Here is a 16,035-nt window from a genome sequence, read left to right as displayed (position 1 = left end):
TTGGAAATCCTTGTTATCTGGTATCAAGTTGGCTGGTTAAATGATCTACTTTATCTTGAGATTTGGGTCATGCATCCATCATAGATGGAGATTTCAGGGACACACTGGGAAGATGTTTGGATATTGGAGTATGCTGGCCTCTTAAGATTTTCAGTAAGGTTCTGCAGTTCAGCTTTATTTTATGCTGGCAGAATCATAACTGTACACAGCTGTTTAGAGTTGCCTTTTCTGCCCATGGCTAGCAAGCTAAGACTGCCAAGGGTCTAGTAATCATGTGTCTTATAGATAAAACCAGGTCCTCCTACTCCAGCTAAAGTGAGTGAGAACAAAGGTATAGAGATAGGAAATCCAACAGGAGATACTGGAGCTTAGGGCTTGGGAAGTTCCAGGGATAAAGACTGATTCTCCAAGCCTGAATGATTATTTTTTTTCTCCCAAGTTAAACAGTACCAGGGGTCTTCAAACTACAGCCTGTGGGCCACATGCGGCCCACAGAGGAGTCTGATCCGGCCCGCCAGGTTTTTTGGGCAGTGAGCGCAGCCGAGGTGTTACAGTAGGAATTAGTAGTTCATATAGTCCAGCCCTCCAGCTCTCTGAGGGACAGTGATCTGGCCCCCACTTTAAAAAGTTTGAGGACCCCTGATTCAGACAGTGCTAAGGATTCTGGTGCCCGGGGACCTTAGCTGTGAATCCTGTGGGAGAGAGTGGGATGTATTGGTCACAAACCTCATACTCCTTCTTGGACTCTCTAGGCTACCTCCTTACTCTGCCTTAGTTGGCATCCTACTGATGGATTGCCAAGTAGCCCCTCCACTTCCATATCTATAGTAAAAATGCCACATTACAGACCATGGGATCTGAATTCCCAAGCAGATGCCCAGAGGACAACGATGCAACTCATAGTGAGTTACTAACCTGTGGAGTGCACCTTGGACAATGGAAAACAGGAGACATGAAGGGAAGAGATAGATCAATTCCTCCTCAATTCTCCTCTTCATGACCTGCTCCAAGGTGTGGTTTCTCCTTGCAAACACCTTGTGCTTAGCAAACAAACCTGTCAGATCTCTCTCCCTCTGGCTCATATGAAATTGTGGTCAAAACAGTAAATCATTGTCTTGCATTCCTCCACATCTTACATTGCCTCACAATTCTCTCCTTTCACCGTCCTGGGCTTCCATCTTCCAAAAAAGTATGTGTACTTTAATCCTCGTCCTAGAGTGTGTTTTCTAGAGTGCTTGGGTTAAGACAGGGAGCCACAATCAAAGACCCATCTCAAAATTGGTCCCAGTAGTAACAAGAAAGTCCTGAGGACACAACTGATTTTTCCTGCTCAAAAACAGGGAATCTAGCCCAGACTGCTGGCTTTTTGAAATGGGCCCAGTGCCAAGGTTGCCAGATCAAGCCATTTCTGGCCTACTCTAGGAGAAAGGCTAAAAGCTAAAGTCTCTGCCTATAGTCCTCAAGTTATATATGTTTTTGAGGCTCCCCAAATTTAGTGTCCACTGCCATATTCCATTCAGGAATATTTTGATGAATTAGCCTCAGTGTAATAATGGGCCATGGCCAGAGGTTGAAAAGTAGAGCAACCTGCAGGTTGGCCAGAATGAATGGTGGTGTGGTTGTCTCACTCATGTGCTAAGCATCTCCTTGAAGCTTAGGAGCCAGTGCAACTCAAGGATTGTGACTATCTGCTCAGAGCCACCGGAGCATGAGCCACCCAAATATAGAATAGGGAATCTGTCTCAGGGTGTTGAGCAGATTAAAGTTGACTTATTGACAGGCCCTATGGAAGCCTTGACATTAAGAGAGAAGGAAATGGGCAAAGTGTGGCCTGTTGCTAAGAGACAAAAGACCCAAGGGCCAGATCCAGCCTCTTTGGTGACCCTCTCTGCGTTTGGGTACTGTGGGTTCACTGTTTCCATAACTCTTTTGTCACCTGCATTTGAGCCTAGACTTCTAGTCCTTAATTATTTTAAAAAGGCAGGATGGGGAGATGGTTTAAGAGAATAGGTGACCCAGAACAATCTCTCTACAGCCTCCCTTTGAATAGGTTTGGGATTTTAAAAGTCTCCTTCACCCTATCTCCTAGGGATATTTAAAGTCAGCTTTTATGAGATTCTATACTGTCTTGTGTTTCTCTTGTATGTGTTTTGTTTTGTTTTGTTTTGATTATATATATTCTTTAAAAAGCAATAGTCCTTTGATCCCTAAACTCTAAGGAATATATGATTTTGAACAAAGTAAATCTGGGCTTCCCTTGCAGAGAAGCCCCTGGCACCCCCAAGTCCCTCTGATGGTTCTCTTTGACAGTCCATCTTCAGCCAGCCCCAGATGCCTTTCCAGTCTGAGCTTTATGCCACAGGCATAGAACAACCCACTTGATAAAAACAATCCTTAAAGTGGCCTGAGCCCCAGGCACTGGCCTTGGGTCCAATCCACCTCCGTCTGCAGCTGCTCCTTCAAGAAAAGCCGATTAAGCGCGTCTGTGCTTTTCCTCTTTTTTCTTTTTCTCACTCTTCCGAATCTGTTGTTGGTATTAATTGATAAAGGATAGGGAGGTAGGAGGTGGGAGGCAAAAATCAGTCTGTAGGGCAAGGTAAGAATAGCAGCTTTCTCCATCAGCTACATCTTAGGTGAGTGCCTGGGCCTTTGTTCCAGAGGAGCACAGCTACAGCAGGCCCTAGTCAGCACCCTAGCCGAGCACCCAACCCAGAGGGGCTCCCTGAGGTAGTTCAAGTGAGGGAGGGCCATGAAGACCTTCTGAGATAGCAAATCTCTAAAAGTTTCAGGCAGCTAGCCCTGCCAGAAACATAACAGAGCCTGTCATCTCCCTCTCCATCACCCACCAAGTACCACAGGTCCTTCTTCAGCTTACTTGTTTCTCTCCTCATCCCATGTTAACTGCCATTTCCCCAGCTCTTACATCATGTTCCCTTTTTGCTTAAATTCCTCATGATTTTTCATCATCTTCAGGATAAAGTTCAAACTTATGGCTGTTAAGACCCTTCGCAAGCTTACCCAAACCTACTTTTCTAGTTTCATTCTCCATCCCCCTGCCCTCCTTCAATTCGAGTTCTCTACTTCCATGGCCCACTGTGGCTATCTCTGGAGTAAAAATAACTGGTTGGATCTAGCTCTTAATTGTTTCTCCCAGAATATGGGGACAGGAAATGTCTAATTTATCTCAGTTCTTAAATTGAAGGAAAATCACAAAGTCTCAAACTAAGGATTCCTCCTAACTCCTGGCTCTTCTCTTCCAGACTTTTTCATAAATAAATGCCCCAACATCCCAAAAAGAACAAAAAACTGAGAGGGTCTCTATCACTCAGACCCCATTTGCCTGGGGTCTGCCAAGGACTCACCTTTCTGTGACTGGTCAGTGAGAGCATATCAGTAAGGTCTGTTGGTATCCTTGGACCTCTTTAGCTGGACCTTGAGCCTCTTCATGCCAATTTGAAAGCCGTTCATGGCCTGAATAGCTGTCTGGGCACTGGTTGGATTGTCAAAGCTAACAAACCCTGGAGATTTGGTCACAGAAGTTAACTGGGAACTCTCCTTTCTCTCTGACCAGCCTTCTCCCTTCCCCTCAGGCCAGTTCCATCAAACATATACCCCATCCACCCTCCATTGTTTGCATGTACATGTACACACACTTATAGTTACATGGTCAAATGGTTTGAATTTCATAAAAGTGTGATTCTTGGAAGGACTGGAAGCAATTCTGAGTACGTGGGTATTGGTTGGGGTGTTTCCCTGTGTTTTCCTACCATGGGTTGACTCTTTCTCTCCTCAACTCTCTGTACTGCAGTTGGAGTTGGAAGGGATCTCTAGTCCAGACTCAGACATCTCCTGTCTTGGCTAGACTCTAAAGCCTGACCTGGTCAAACATCTTCCAGATACTTGATCTTCCCAGATAAACCCGAATTAGACTTGTTCCTGGTCTGGGTTTAGCTCCACCACTGGTCTGTAACTCTGCTTTGTGCTATATGCTCAGTGTTAAGGAATCATTGACTTGTGGAAGAACAAACTTAGGCTCTGTAAGGAATGTTAAAGTTGGCAATAGGGAAGGCTCAGGGGTTGGACTCAGCTTACCGAAACACTTGCTCTGGTTAGTGGCTCGATCCACAAAGACTTTGGCAGAGACGACAGGTCCAAAGGGCAGGAATGTCTGTATGAGTTCTGCATCACCAAACTCCTGAGGCAGGTGATAGATGAAGAGGTTACAGCCTTCGGGCTCTGAAGGAACTGCAGCAGGCTGGCTCAGGAAAGGGACTCTGAGTCCAGCCCCATCAGGTCCTGATGTTCAGCCCTGTCCCTCACCTTCTCTTTGTTGCTGGGGTAGGGCTGAAGGTTGCTGAGGGAAAGCTGTGCTCACTGGGGCATAAGCTGATGAGTAGGCTGGTGAAAACAGAGGTGGGAGTGGGCACTGAGCCTCAGGAGCCATCCCCCAAGCATGATCCCATCTGCCTGGCCAACTTTGACCAATTCAGCCCAGTCCATGGTAACCCTCACCCTTAGAGAGGCCATTCTGGGCCCAGGGGTTGGGGATGGGAGGGTTGACCCCTAGAAAAGAGCATAAACCCCCCACACCTCACCCACAATTTCCTTATTCCTTTCTGGGACCTTTCAAACCAGACCAGGCTGTGTAGAGCCCAGTGAAATCTGTGTAGTGGTGCATCCCAGCGTAGGCCTATGGGTCAGCCACACCTGGGCTCTGGGCTGGGGAGAGAAGGGCATAAGGCCACAGTGAAGACCTGCCGGTAGGCAGGATCGAGTGAAAGGCAACAGGGAAAGAGGAAAAATCAATTCCAGGGAGACCCCCCTTCCTTACTCCCACACACACTCTGCTCCCCCAACTCCCCAGAATCCCCTCACTCTTGCCCCCACTCCTCATTCCATTTCAGGAAGATTTTGGCGGAGCAGGGCAGGAAGGGGCCCACCTGGGTAAGGGAAGAGCCCTTTATTGTAGAGAGTGTCAGGGCCCGGCTGCCCGTTGGTCTGAGGGGTCAAGGAGCTGAATCCATTGACTCCGAAAGGTGCCAGGAACTCCCGAAGCAGAAGCGTGCTGGGGCTGCCCGGAGGGGAGTTGGCTGCAGGTGGTGGAGGAGGTGGCAGAGTCACGTGGCAGCCTCCCTGGGACTTAGGGTCCTCCCCCTCCCCAAACCTCACCTCAGCTCAGTACCTGAGGTGGGTAGCAGCGGTGTGGCGACTAGGCTGAAGGTAGCAACATGCTGCATCTGTGCTGCCACTGCGGCCACTGGGCCTAGACCTGGGCCTTGGGCCGCTGCCAGCAGGGCCGCCTGCTGCTGCAGAACCTTTGGGAGGGAGAAGGGGTGGCTGTGAATGGCCCAGCGGTGGGCAGCTGCCCCAGCTCCTGACCCCGGCCTGGCCCACCGCCAGTCCAATGCGTCCTCCAGGCACCGGGCACCTACCGCTCTGGTGTAGGCTTCACAGGCCCCAAGAGGCAGTGGTGCCAGATGGAAGGCACCTAGCTGGCCCGCCATCTGCTGCATTTGACGCAGGGCTCGCTCCCTGTCCGTGTCTGCCAGCTTGACCACGAGGCTGGATGAGGCACCCTGGGCAAGGGAGGCCACGGTGACTGGTCCAGACCTTGGCCCTGGGTGGAGAGCCTTGCACATCAGGCCCTTTCCTAGGGCACTGATCATATGTGGGAAGGAGGAGCCAGTCCCCACCCCACTAGCCTCACCCTTGGCCCCTGTACCCGCCCTCACCGCCATGGTCCGGCTGCTGTGCAGACTCTGGATGGCTGCCTGAGCTTCCCCCTGACTCCCAAACTTCACAAAGGCACAGCCTGGGGTAGGACAGAGAAATTGGGTGGCTCAAGCCACAGAGGCCAAAGGGACATGCGGCACAGTGAAAGTCAGGATCACCAGGAAATCCTGGGGTCAGCTCAAGTCACCTTTACTAGTGCCATCAGGGCTCCATAAGACTGTGCACTCCTTGATGTGGCTGAAGGGCTAGAACAGGCGTCAGACATCATCCTCACCCTGCTGGTTCCCTAGCATCCCCACAAACAGCTTTCGGTCTTCTGGGGACAAATTCAAGAGTAATTTAGGGATCCTAAGCCCTCTTGGACTCCCCAGAGTATCCAGAAGAACTTAGGAAGGTAGCCCACCACAGTCTAGAACAGAAGAGATATAGGGAGTGAGAAGGATGGGGGCTAGGAGGCTGGGTTTCTTTGAGGGGCAGGATGATCTACAGACAGATCTAATGTAAAGGAATTCATCCCAGATTTCCATCAGGAAACCCTGGGTCTTAGAAAAAACAGAAAGATGCTCTTGTGGAAATGGATTAGTTGATATCATTGGTTGGGTGGAGCCCTGTATTCATCTTTTATATGTGTGACCTTTCTGTTCTAAAAGTTTGGAAAAGGCCATTTTTGGACCATTTCTGCCCTACTAAGGGAGGAGGTCCTTAGAGAAGGCCTTTGTATTCATACTGGGTCTGGAGAAGAGAATTATACCTTTGTGGGTTAGCCCAATGGTTGGCAAACCACGGCTCATGAACCACCTGCGGCTCTTTGGCCCCTTGAGTGTGGCTCTTCCACTACATACCACGTGAGGGTGCACACGTACAGTGCGATTGAAACTTTGTGGGCCATGCGCAGAAGTCAGTTTTCGGCCTCACCTGGGCAAGTCTATTTTGAAGAAGTGGCGTTAGAAGAAGTAGGGGTGTCGGTTGGTCAGTCGGTTGGACAATGAGAGATACGGCTCAGGTAGGCTGCGGGATATGCAGCATGGGCGAGGTGCACAGGATTCATGCCCAGTTAGTCAGCAGTCTCATTGTGCAGTGGTTAGTGCTAGTTTAGTTAGCAAATCACATGCAGGTGAAAAAAGTATCTACTCTAAGCATAAAGTTACTTGTATTTTTCCAACCAGCTGCAAATCCTACAGGTATTTTTGTCATCAATTTAAGAATTATAATTATTAAAAAAAGAAAAAAATAATTGTAATTATTTTGTGTTGGTGGCTTTATTATTATAAAATGAAACTTTTTTAGGTGTCCTGTTTGACATGACTACAAAGAAGAAGCAAAGAAAAACAAATGACGAAAACTGTGAATTTAAAGTTGAATGGACTGAGACTTTTGAGTTTATTCAAAACTAAAATGGCCTTCTGACCTGTCTCATTTGTCAGAAAAAATTGGTGCATAACAAGAAATAAAATTTGGAGAGACACTTTACATCTAAACACGTGTCATTTAGTACTAAATATCCTGTCGGTGATGCAAGGAAGAAAGCAATTGAAGAACTTCAGAAGAGTCAAGAAAAATCAAGTTCTGTATTTAATTACTGGATTCGATCTTCCAACAATATTAATATTGCAAGTTTTGTGGTTAGTCAAGAGATTGCTAAGAAAGGTAAACCATATACAGACAGTGAATACATAAAAAGTTGTTTTATAAATGCATCTGAAGAGCTATTTTGGGATTTTAAGAACAAAGCAGATATTCTAAAAAAATGAAAAAAAGAAAAATAAAGAGTTACTATTGTCTGCTAAAACAGTGAAAGATAGAGCACTCAAAATGTCTTTGAATATAACTGACCAGCAAGTAGAAAATCTTAAATTGGTTTCAGTTTTATCAATAGCAGTTGACGAGTCTTGTGACATAAATGATACAGTGCAAGTTTCACTTTTTGTACAATTTATTTCATCTACAGGTCCTCCTAAAGAAGAACTTTTAGGATTATTGCCACTCAAAGGTCAAACATGTGGAGAGGATATAGTAAATGCTGTAATTGAGTGCATTGAAAAACATCATATTCCACTTGATAAATTGTCTCAATTTCAACAGACGGGGCGAAAAGTATGACCGGCATAAGAAACAGGTTTGTTGCTATTTTGAAAGAAAAAAATAAATCACAAGATACTTACCATTGCATCATTCATCAAGAAGCGCTTTTTGTGCAAATATTTCCAGAAGAAATTTGCAAAGTTATGGAATTGGTGATTAACATTATCAACTCCATTATAGCTAAAGCTCTTAATCATAGCCAATTTAAAGAATTTTTAGTTGAAATGGTGAGTGAGTATGCAGATCTTCTGCTGTATAACAAGGTACACTGGCTATTAAGAGGAAACGTTTTGAAATGTTTTGCTTCCTTAACTGAAATTAAAGCTTTTCTCTTTGAGAAGGATGTTAATTATCCAGAACTAACGAATCAGTGGATCCAAAAATTTTATTTCATGGTAGACATTACGTCTCATCTAAATTAGCTTAATCATAAATTACAGGGGAAAGGAAACACAATTTTTTTTTTTGATGTTAGAAGTTATTTATTTGAAAACAAATTATCCCTTTTTGCTCAAGATTTTGAAAGAGAAACTTTGATCCACTTTCCAAGCCTGTTGAAACATCACCAACAAAATAATTCTGATATTGACACTTGCTATTTCAAAACAACACTTTTAAAGATGAGGGAAGGTTTTCTCAACAGGTTTCAGGAATTCAGAAACAGCAAAGTGATGTTAGCCTTTGTTAAAAAACCTCTTTATGCTAGTCACAGAATTAAATTTTTCTCCCTTTAATATTGACATTGGCAACTTTGAAATGCAATTGCTGGATTTAAAAAACAAAGGAGAAGAGAATCCCAGATGGCTGCACAGGTAAACACCTAGTCACAGCCGCACACAACAATTTCAATAAAATACAACTAAAATATAAAATGGACATTACCCAGAACTACAGGAAAGTCGACTGACTGGGAATTCTACAACGAGAAGCAAGGAGAAAACCAGAAGGAAGAGCGGAGGAGCTGTAAAAGCCTAAGGTATGGAGACACGCGGCTGCAAAGAGAGGACAGAGCCGGAGAGGAGGGAGGCTGAGTGCCAGGCTGGCGTTCCCTAGCAGGAAGGAGATAAAAGCTCCGACTGTGCTGGGCCCCAGTTCCGACTGCTCTGAACCCCAGTTCAGGCCAGACCCTGGGGACCCAGGCTCAAACAGAGGGAGGTGGGCTGTAAGGCGGAACCCGGGGGAGCGGCAAAAGGAGGTCCTGGAGGCGCGCACATTGCACGCAGAGAAGGGACGGTTGGCTGTGCCATGGCAGGAAGGAGACAGGGGCTTCAGACTGCTCTGAACGCCCCCTCCAATTCCACTTCCAACTGAATTGAGCCCCAATATCGAGCTCATTGGGGGAGAGCCTAGACTGTTTGGTAGCAGGCAAAAATCAAGAGCACCTTTCTCTCAGAGGCGCTTGCAATGAGTACTGAAGGACATGAGACTCAGGAGCCGCATAGGGCGGTGCTGATGGAAGCCAAAGCTGTAGGCTCCAACCTGAAACCCCGCCCCATCAGGGAAGCTGCGAAAATGCCAAGTGAAATAGCTCACAAACAAAAGAAATGAAGGACAAAAAGCGACTGGATATAGAGTTCAAATCTACGCTTATAAGGTTTTTCAAGAATTTCCTAGAAAAGATCGATAAGACCTATGAAGATATGAAAATGGATCAACTAGAATTAATAAGGAATCAACAAGAAATGATAAGGGATCAACAAGAAATAAAGAATACATTGTCTGAATTACAAAATATTATACAGAGTCCTAAAAACAGAATGGAAGATTCTAAGAATCAAGTCAAAGATTTGGAACATAAAGAGCCATAAGACACTCCTCCGCAGAAGCTAGAAGGCAAGAGAATCCAGAAAATTGAAGATAATGTAAGAAACCTCTGGGACAACTTCAAGTGAACCAACATCAGAATTATGGGGGTCCCAGAAGATGAGAGAGAACAAGATATTGAAAACATACTGAAAGAAATAGTGACAGAAAACTTCCCCCACCTGGTGAAAGAATTAGACTTACAAGTCCAGGAAGCTCACAGAACTCCAAACAAAAGGAATCCAAAGAGGACCACACCAAGACACATCATAATTAAAATTCCAAGAGCAAAAGACAAAGAGAGAATATTAAAAGCAGCAAAAGCAAAGCAGGTAGTTATCTATAAAGGAGCACCTATACGATTGTCAGCTGATTTCTCAACAGAAACCATGCAGGCCAGATGGGAATGGCAAGAAATATTCAAGGTGATGAATAGTAAGAACCTACAGCCAAAGATAATCTATCCAGCAAAGCTATCACTCAGAATCAAAGGTCAGATAAAGAGCTTCAGTAAAAAAAAAAAAAAAAAAGCTAAAGGAGTTCATCACCACCAAACCAGAATTATATGAATTGCTGAAGGGGGTTCTTTCGGAAGAGAAAGTAAATAAAGATAAAAATTATTAACAACAAGTGAATCTAAAAACCAAGGAAATTAAAAAAATTTGATGAACAATATTAACTGTTGAATATAATATTGTAGAATCAGAGATATGGAAGGGGAGTGAACTGACGATTCTTGGGGAAAAGGGGAGAGGGAGATGTGGGAAGAGACTGAACATAAACTTTGCACCTATGGATGAGGACAATGGGGGGTGGGGAAGGCAGAGGGTGGGGTGGGAATCTGGTGGAGGAGAGCAATGGGGGTGGGGGGGAAGGAACATTTGTAATAATATGAACAATAAAAATTTATTAAAAAAAAAACAAAAGAAAAAAACTAGAAACGAAAAAAAAAAAGAACTTGACAAGATAAAAATTAAAAAAATAAAAAACAAAGGATTGTGGAGCTCAAAATTTGAACATCTTTGTGCTGATATAGAAATATTGGAGAAAAACAAATGTGAGCTTAGTTCACAGTACAAATGGTCTGCTTTGAAAGACCTGGAGAAGGAAGATGTGTTGATTTTTAACACCTGGAATAGTATTCCTGACTCATATAATCAACTGAAAAAACTAGAGTTTGCTATTCTTTCCTTATTTGGATCTATATATTTATGCAAACAATAATTTTCAAGCATGAACCTTATCAAGAGTAAATTGAGAAGTCGTCTTTTTGATGAGAACCTGGAATCGTGCCTAAAATTAAAAACAACAACATACAAACCTGACTTAGCCAAACTTTCCAAGGAGATGTAAGGCCATTGTTCACAGTGTTTGTCAGTCATTGTCATGATTTAATTTTTGGATATTGTCAGGTAAGTTGTAAGGAATTTAATTTTATCAATAAATAATATCGTTATTAAGTATGATATCAAGTTTTATTCAACATACCTAGAGTTTAACTAAGACTTAAAATTTTAAGTAATGTTACTAAGTTAATTTTAGGGAACATTGTGGAGTAAAAGATGTAGTGTTGAGGACTGAGAAAGATATGTTGAGATGGTTTGGATATAGAGAGAGGATGAACGAAAGGAGATAGATGAAACAAGTATACAAGACGAGTGTGGATGGGAGAGTTGGAAGGGGTTGACCTGAGCAAACGTACCTCAATCAGATTGAGGAAGTTTTTAGCAAAGGCCAGCTTAGGAGTACCCTAATTAAGTTAATAAAAATGTACCTACTTATATATTATAGTTTAAATTTAAAAAATGTGGCTCTCAAAAGAAATTTTAATTGTTGTACAGTTGATATTTGGCTCTGTTGACCACTAAGTTAGCCTGATGGCAGTGGATAGAATCAATGGAGTAAATGTCCCTTCCTGCTCAAATCGAGGGTTCTGGACCAAAAAGCAGCACCAGAAGCAGTTAATTCATCATTCTGTCTCATCCCGAGACACTGAGCTCTGGAATGATGACTCCCAAACCCCAGCACTGAATTCAACTTGAGTGCTCCCAGAGACCTAAAGAAGGCAGGGATCTTGGGTTCCTAAGCCCCCACTACACTTGCTAAACCCCTACCCCCCCTTTTTTTTTTACCTCCCACATCCACCCTTCTTTCCCTCACTGAGCTGCCAGAACCCTCGTGAGTCCTGCTCCCTCCTTTCTGACTTTCTCTGTTTTCTTGTCCTGATCCCTCTCCAGGACAAATAAGTTCTGCACTACCTGAGAACAAGTCTGATCCATCCCCATGTCCACCCTTCCTCTGAGCGTGTCAGAGATACCAGGAAAGGGACTGTAAGCTGGGCTGTGTTCTTTGGAGAAAGCTGGAGAGCTGGGGCTGGAGACTAGAGCTTAGCTGCACATCCGATAAATCAGGCCTCATTAGCTTGGAGTAGAGAGGTCTAATCCACAGGGCCTGCTGTCAAAGTCCTGCTTCTTTCTGCATCAAGGAAAGTCTCTAACTTTGGAATGGTGCTTTCTCCAGGTGATACAAGTTGGGAGAGAAGAAGTGGGTGGGAATCTGGCTTCAGATTTCATCTTCAAGGTCCTGGAGCCCAAGAAAACCCATCCCAAAGTCCTTTAGTCCTTCACAAGCATAGCTAGGCTAATGGGAGTCCTTGGATCTCGGGAACAATGGAGACCCAAGGTTGGTGAGAGTCAAAAGAAAGAATAGACTATCTGAAGTTAGCAGTTGAGGGAATCTCCAACAAGGTTATATGTGTGTCCAAATTTCTCCGGATGGTATGGGATTCAGCCCAGGCTTTCCTGGGTACTCAGAGGTGTCTTTCAGTTAATGCCATGTCTGAGTGGAGGATGGGGGCTGCAGTTCATGTGAGGCAGGCATAGTGTGTTTCAGAAGAATCTGTCCAGAGGATTACTGCCCAGCCATTCTGAGGGAGAAGAGATGGATAATGTACTTGTGGCCAGAATTCTAGAGGAGGTGCTGACCTGTAATGAGAGTACAATCTGGTGGGTGTGCTTCACTTCTGGAAGTGTTAGCCACAGAACAGTGCCATTGAAACATACCACTGTTTTTCAACCTTAAAAAAAAAAAGCAGTGGAATCCATTGTTCTAACAAAATATTAGGATGAAGTTCAAAATATAGGAGAAAAGACAAACTACTCTGAGGCCAGAGAAGGGTGAGTGTGTGTGTGTGTGTGTGCTGGAGTTCCTCTTGCTTTATTTTATCCTAATACCTCCTAGAAGGGGCTCCAAGGAAACCTCTTTGCAAACCACTGACCTAAAAAAGAAAAGGGTTCCAGAAGTATGTATGAAGAGGGATCTGTGATCATCCTATTCAGGAAAGGTCTTTCATCAGTCTCTTGACCATACGATGTTGGTGGCTTTGCCTTGCCATTGGAGGATAGGCCTCATTTGTTCAGGGAATTAAACCCCAGAAAACTGTGTCATTGGTCTGAGGTTGAACATTTAAATATGTCCATTGGGTTGCAATAAGGTCCATGAGGGAATGGAAAAAATACTAGGCCCTCCAGAGTCCCAAGCATAAAGGCCCTAATTTATAGTGCAGCTGTGTCACTGGGAAGGTTCTATAGGATAGTGATTGTACTTAGGTAAGATGTCATGCCATATGGACCAGCATTCAGATAGGTAGGAAAAGAGATGTCAAGGCTACGATAACACCCCTAGGATGGGAAAGAAAGTTGTGTAAATAGTAGTCTTATCTTTTATCTTCTCTTCTTCTTGTTGATCTTTTCTACAGATGGTTGACAGTTCAAGGTCATATTACAAACCATGAAATTCTTTTTTTCTAGTTAAAGTCTCCAAAGTTTCAAATTTTCATTTTCATTACAAGGCATGAACCCTGTGGCTCTGGGCTACTGGACTGTACATAATTTGAAATTGAAATGAGGCAAGGATATAGGTTGGGCTCTGTTCTGCCTGTTTCCTGGCTATTACATTGAATCTCGATATTCCCTGCCATTTTACAGGGATCTAAATAGTATTTGGCAGGTGACAGTGACCGTGAGTCTTAGATGATCCACAGCCCTCAAGATTTGGAGGGCTGATCAAGGCCCCAAGGGAGAGATAATAATGTCATTTAGTCCAGAGATTTCAATTTCCTTCAGGTCAATTTCCTTTAGGTCAGAAATGGCTGAATAAAAGCATCCCTTGGGTGATGGGTGGGCCCTAGAAAGGTGAGAGTATCAGACAGGGAGGCTCAACCTTCCTGAAGTGGAGTAATTGAAAGATAGCATCGGTGTGGAGTTGAAACATAGTGTTGGAAAGTTGAATGGTATACATTTTCCTGTTGGTGAACAATGTGTACTCCTTTCTCTTATAACAAATACATTTTTTAAATTTAACCAAGTTGTTTGGGTCCAAGAGGCCCATCTCCATGAAGCTGGTCATACAGGTTAGGGACTCTAATATTGCAAATGATGGTGTTGAGACTCCAGGGTCAGTCTACTCCATCTTCCTCAGGAATGGCATGAAAACACAACAATCCAAATCTATGGGACACAGCAAAAGCAGTTTTGAGAGGGAAGTTCATAGCTCTACAAGTCTATTGCAAAAAATAAGAAACAATGGTGCCGAAACCGGTTTGGCTCAGTGGTAGAGCGTCGGTCTGCGGACTGAGGGGTCCCAGGTTCGATTCCGGTCAAGGGCATGTACCTGAGTTGCGGGCACATCCCCAGTAGAAGGTGTGCAAGAGGCAGCTGGTCGATGTTTCTCTCTCATTGACGTTTCTAGCTCTTTATCTCTCTACCTTCCTCTCTGTAAAAAATCAATAAAATATATTTAAAAAAAAAAGAAACAATGGTAATAAATTACCTAACTCTACAACTCAAAGAGTTAGAAAGAGAGAAATAAGAAAAGCCCAATGTAAGCCCAAGGAAGGAAATAATAAAGATCAGTGTGGAGATAAACGACAGAGACCAAAAAATAATACAAAAGATCAACAAAACCAAGAGCTGGTTCTTTGGAAGGATAAATAAGATTGATGAACCTTTAGCAAGGCTCACCAAGAAGCAAAGAGAGAGGACCCAAATAAACAAAATCAGAGAAGAAATAACAACAGACCCCCACCAAAATACAAAGGATTGTTAAAAATATATATACTACGAACAACTCTATTACAACAAACTGGACAACCTAGAGGAAATATTCCTAGAAAAACACAACCTTCCAAAACTCAATCAGGAAGAATCTAAACATCTCACTAGGCCAATAACTATGGAAGAAATTGAAGCGGTCATCAAAAAGTTCCCAGCAAGCAAAAGACCGGGGCTAGACGGCTTAACATGGGAGTTTTAACAAATATTCAAGGAAGAACTAAAATGTGTCTTCCTAAAACTATTGATAAAAATTTAAGAGGAAGGAACACTTACAAGCTCATTCTATGAAACCAGCATCACCCTACTACCAAAACCAAATAAAAGCAACACAATGAAAGAGAATTACAGGCCAATATGCCTCATGAACATAGATGCCAATATGCTCAACAAAATTTTAGTAAATTGGATCCAGCAGTATATCAAAAGGATCATATTCCATGACTAAGTAAGATTTATTCCAGGAAGTAAAGATGGCACAATATCCGCAAATCAATAAATGTGATACATCACATAAACAAATTGTGAAATAAAAATCACATAGTCATATCAATTGATGCAGAAAAAGCATTCGACAAAATCCAACACCCTTTCTTGATAAAAAAACAACAACATACACACACACAAAAAAAAAAACAAACAAAAAACAAACAAACAAACAAAAAAACTCTCAGCAAGGTGGGAGAAGAAGGATCATACCTCAACATCATAAAAGCCATATGTGATAAACCCACAGCCAACATCATACTCAATGGGCAAAAACTAAAACCATTTCCCCCAAAAACAGAAACAAGACAGAGATGTCCACTCTTACCACTCCTGTTCAACATAGTACTGGAAGTGCTAGCCATTGCAATTAGACAAGAAGAAGAATTAAAAGGCATCCAAATTGGAAAAGAAGAAGTAAAACTGTCCTTTTTTTGCAGATGACATGATACTGTGCATAAAAAAAAAGACTCCATCAAAAAACTATTAGACTTAAATGAATTTAGCAATGTAGCAGGATTACAAAATTAATGCCAAGTAATCTATGGCATTTCTATAAGCCAACAGTGAACCTTCAGAAAGAGAGACTAAAAAACCATTCCATCACACCAAAAAATAAAAATAAAAAATTAAGATACCTAGTAATAAACTTCACTAAGGAGGTAAAAGACCTAAATGTGAAACAATACAGGACACTGAAAAAAGAGGTAGAGGAAGACTTAAACAGATGGAAGAACATACCATGTTTATAGATTGGTAGAATCAACATCATTAAAATGTCCATACTGCTCAAAGAAATCTATAGATTCAATGCACTCCC

At 43.1% G+C, this 16,035-nt stretch overlaps 1 protein-coding gene across 1 annotated transcript in view; it reads right to left on the bottom strand.

The window, feature by feature from the left end:
• Positions 1-3,390: 3,390 nt before the first annotated feature.
• CELF6 (CUGBP Elav-like family member 6) overlaps positions 3,391-16,035 on the bottom strand; it is a gene marked incomplete at both ends in the record, with an annotated part of 43,178 nt that continues 30,533 nt past the window's right edge. The window contains 10 exon segments of the mRNA XM_084898125.1: positions 3,391-3,518; positions 4,093-4,236; positions 4,321-4,398; positions 4,941-5,090; positions 5,183-5,315; positions 5,433-5,576; positions 5,733-5,812; positions 5,921-5,978; positions 5,982-5,990; positions 5,994-6,049. Of these exon segments, the coding sequence (XP_084754251.1) occupies positions 3,391-3,518; positions 4,093-4,236; positions 4,321-4,398; positions 4,941-5,090; positions 5,183-5,315; positions 5,433-5,576; positions 5,733-5,812; positions 5,921-5,978; positions 5,982-5,990; positions 5,994-6,049 (980 nt within the window).

Source organism: Pipistrellus hanaki (assembly GCF_964339955.1).
Source record: "Pipistrellus hanaki genome assembly, chromosome: 1".
In the NCBI taxonomy this organism is placed as follows: Eukaryota; Metazoa; Chordata; class Mammalia; order Chiroptera; family Vespertilionidae; genus Pipistrellus; species Pipistrellus hanaki.
The sequence above is the reverse complement of the archived record's forward strand: the minus strand, read 5'-3'. Positions and strand labels throughout refer to the sequence as shown.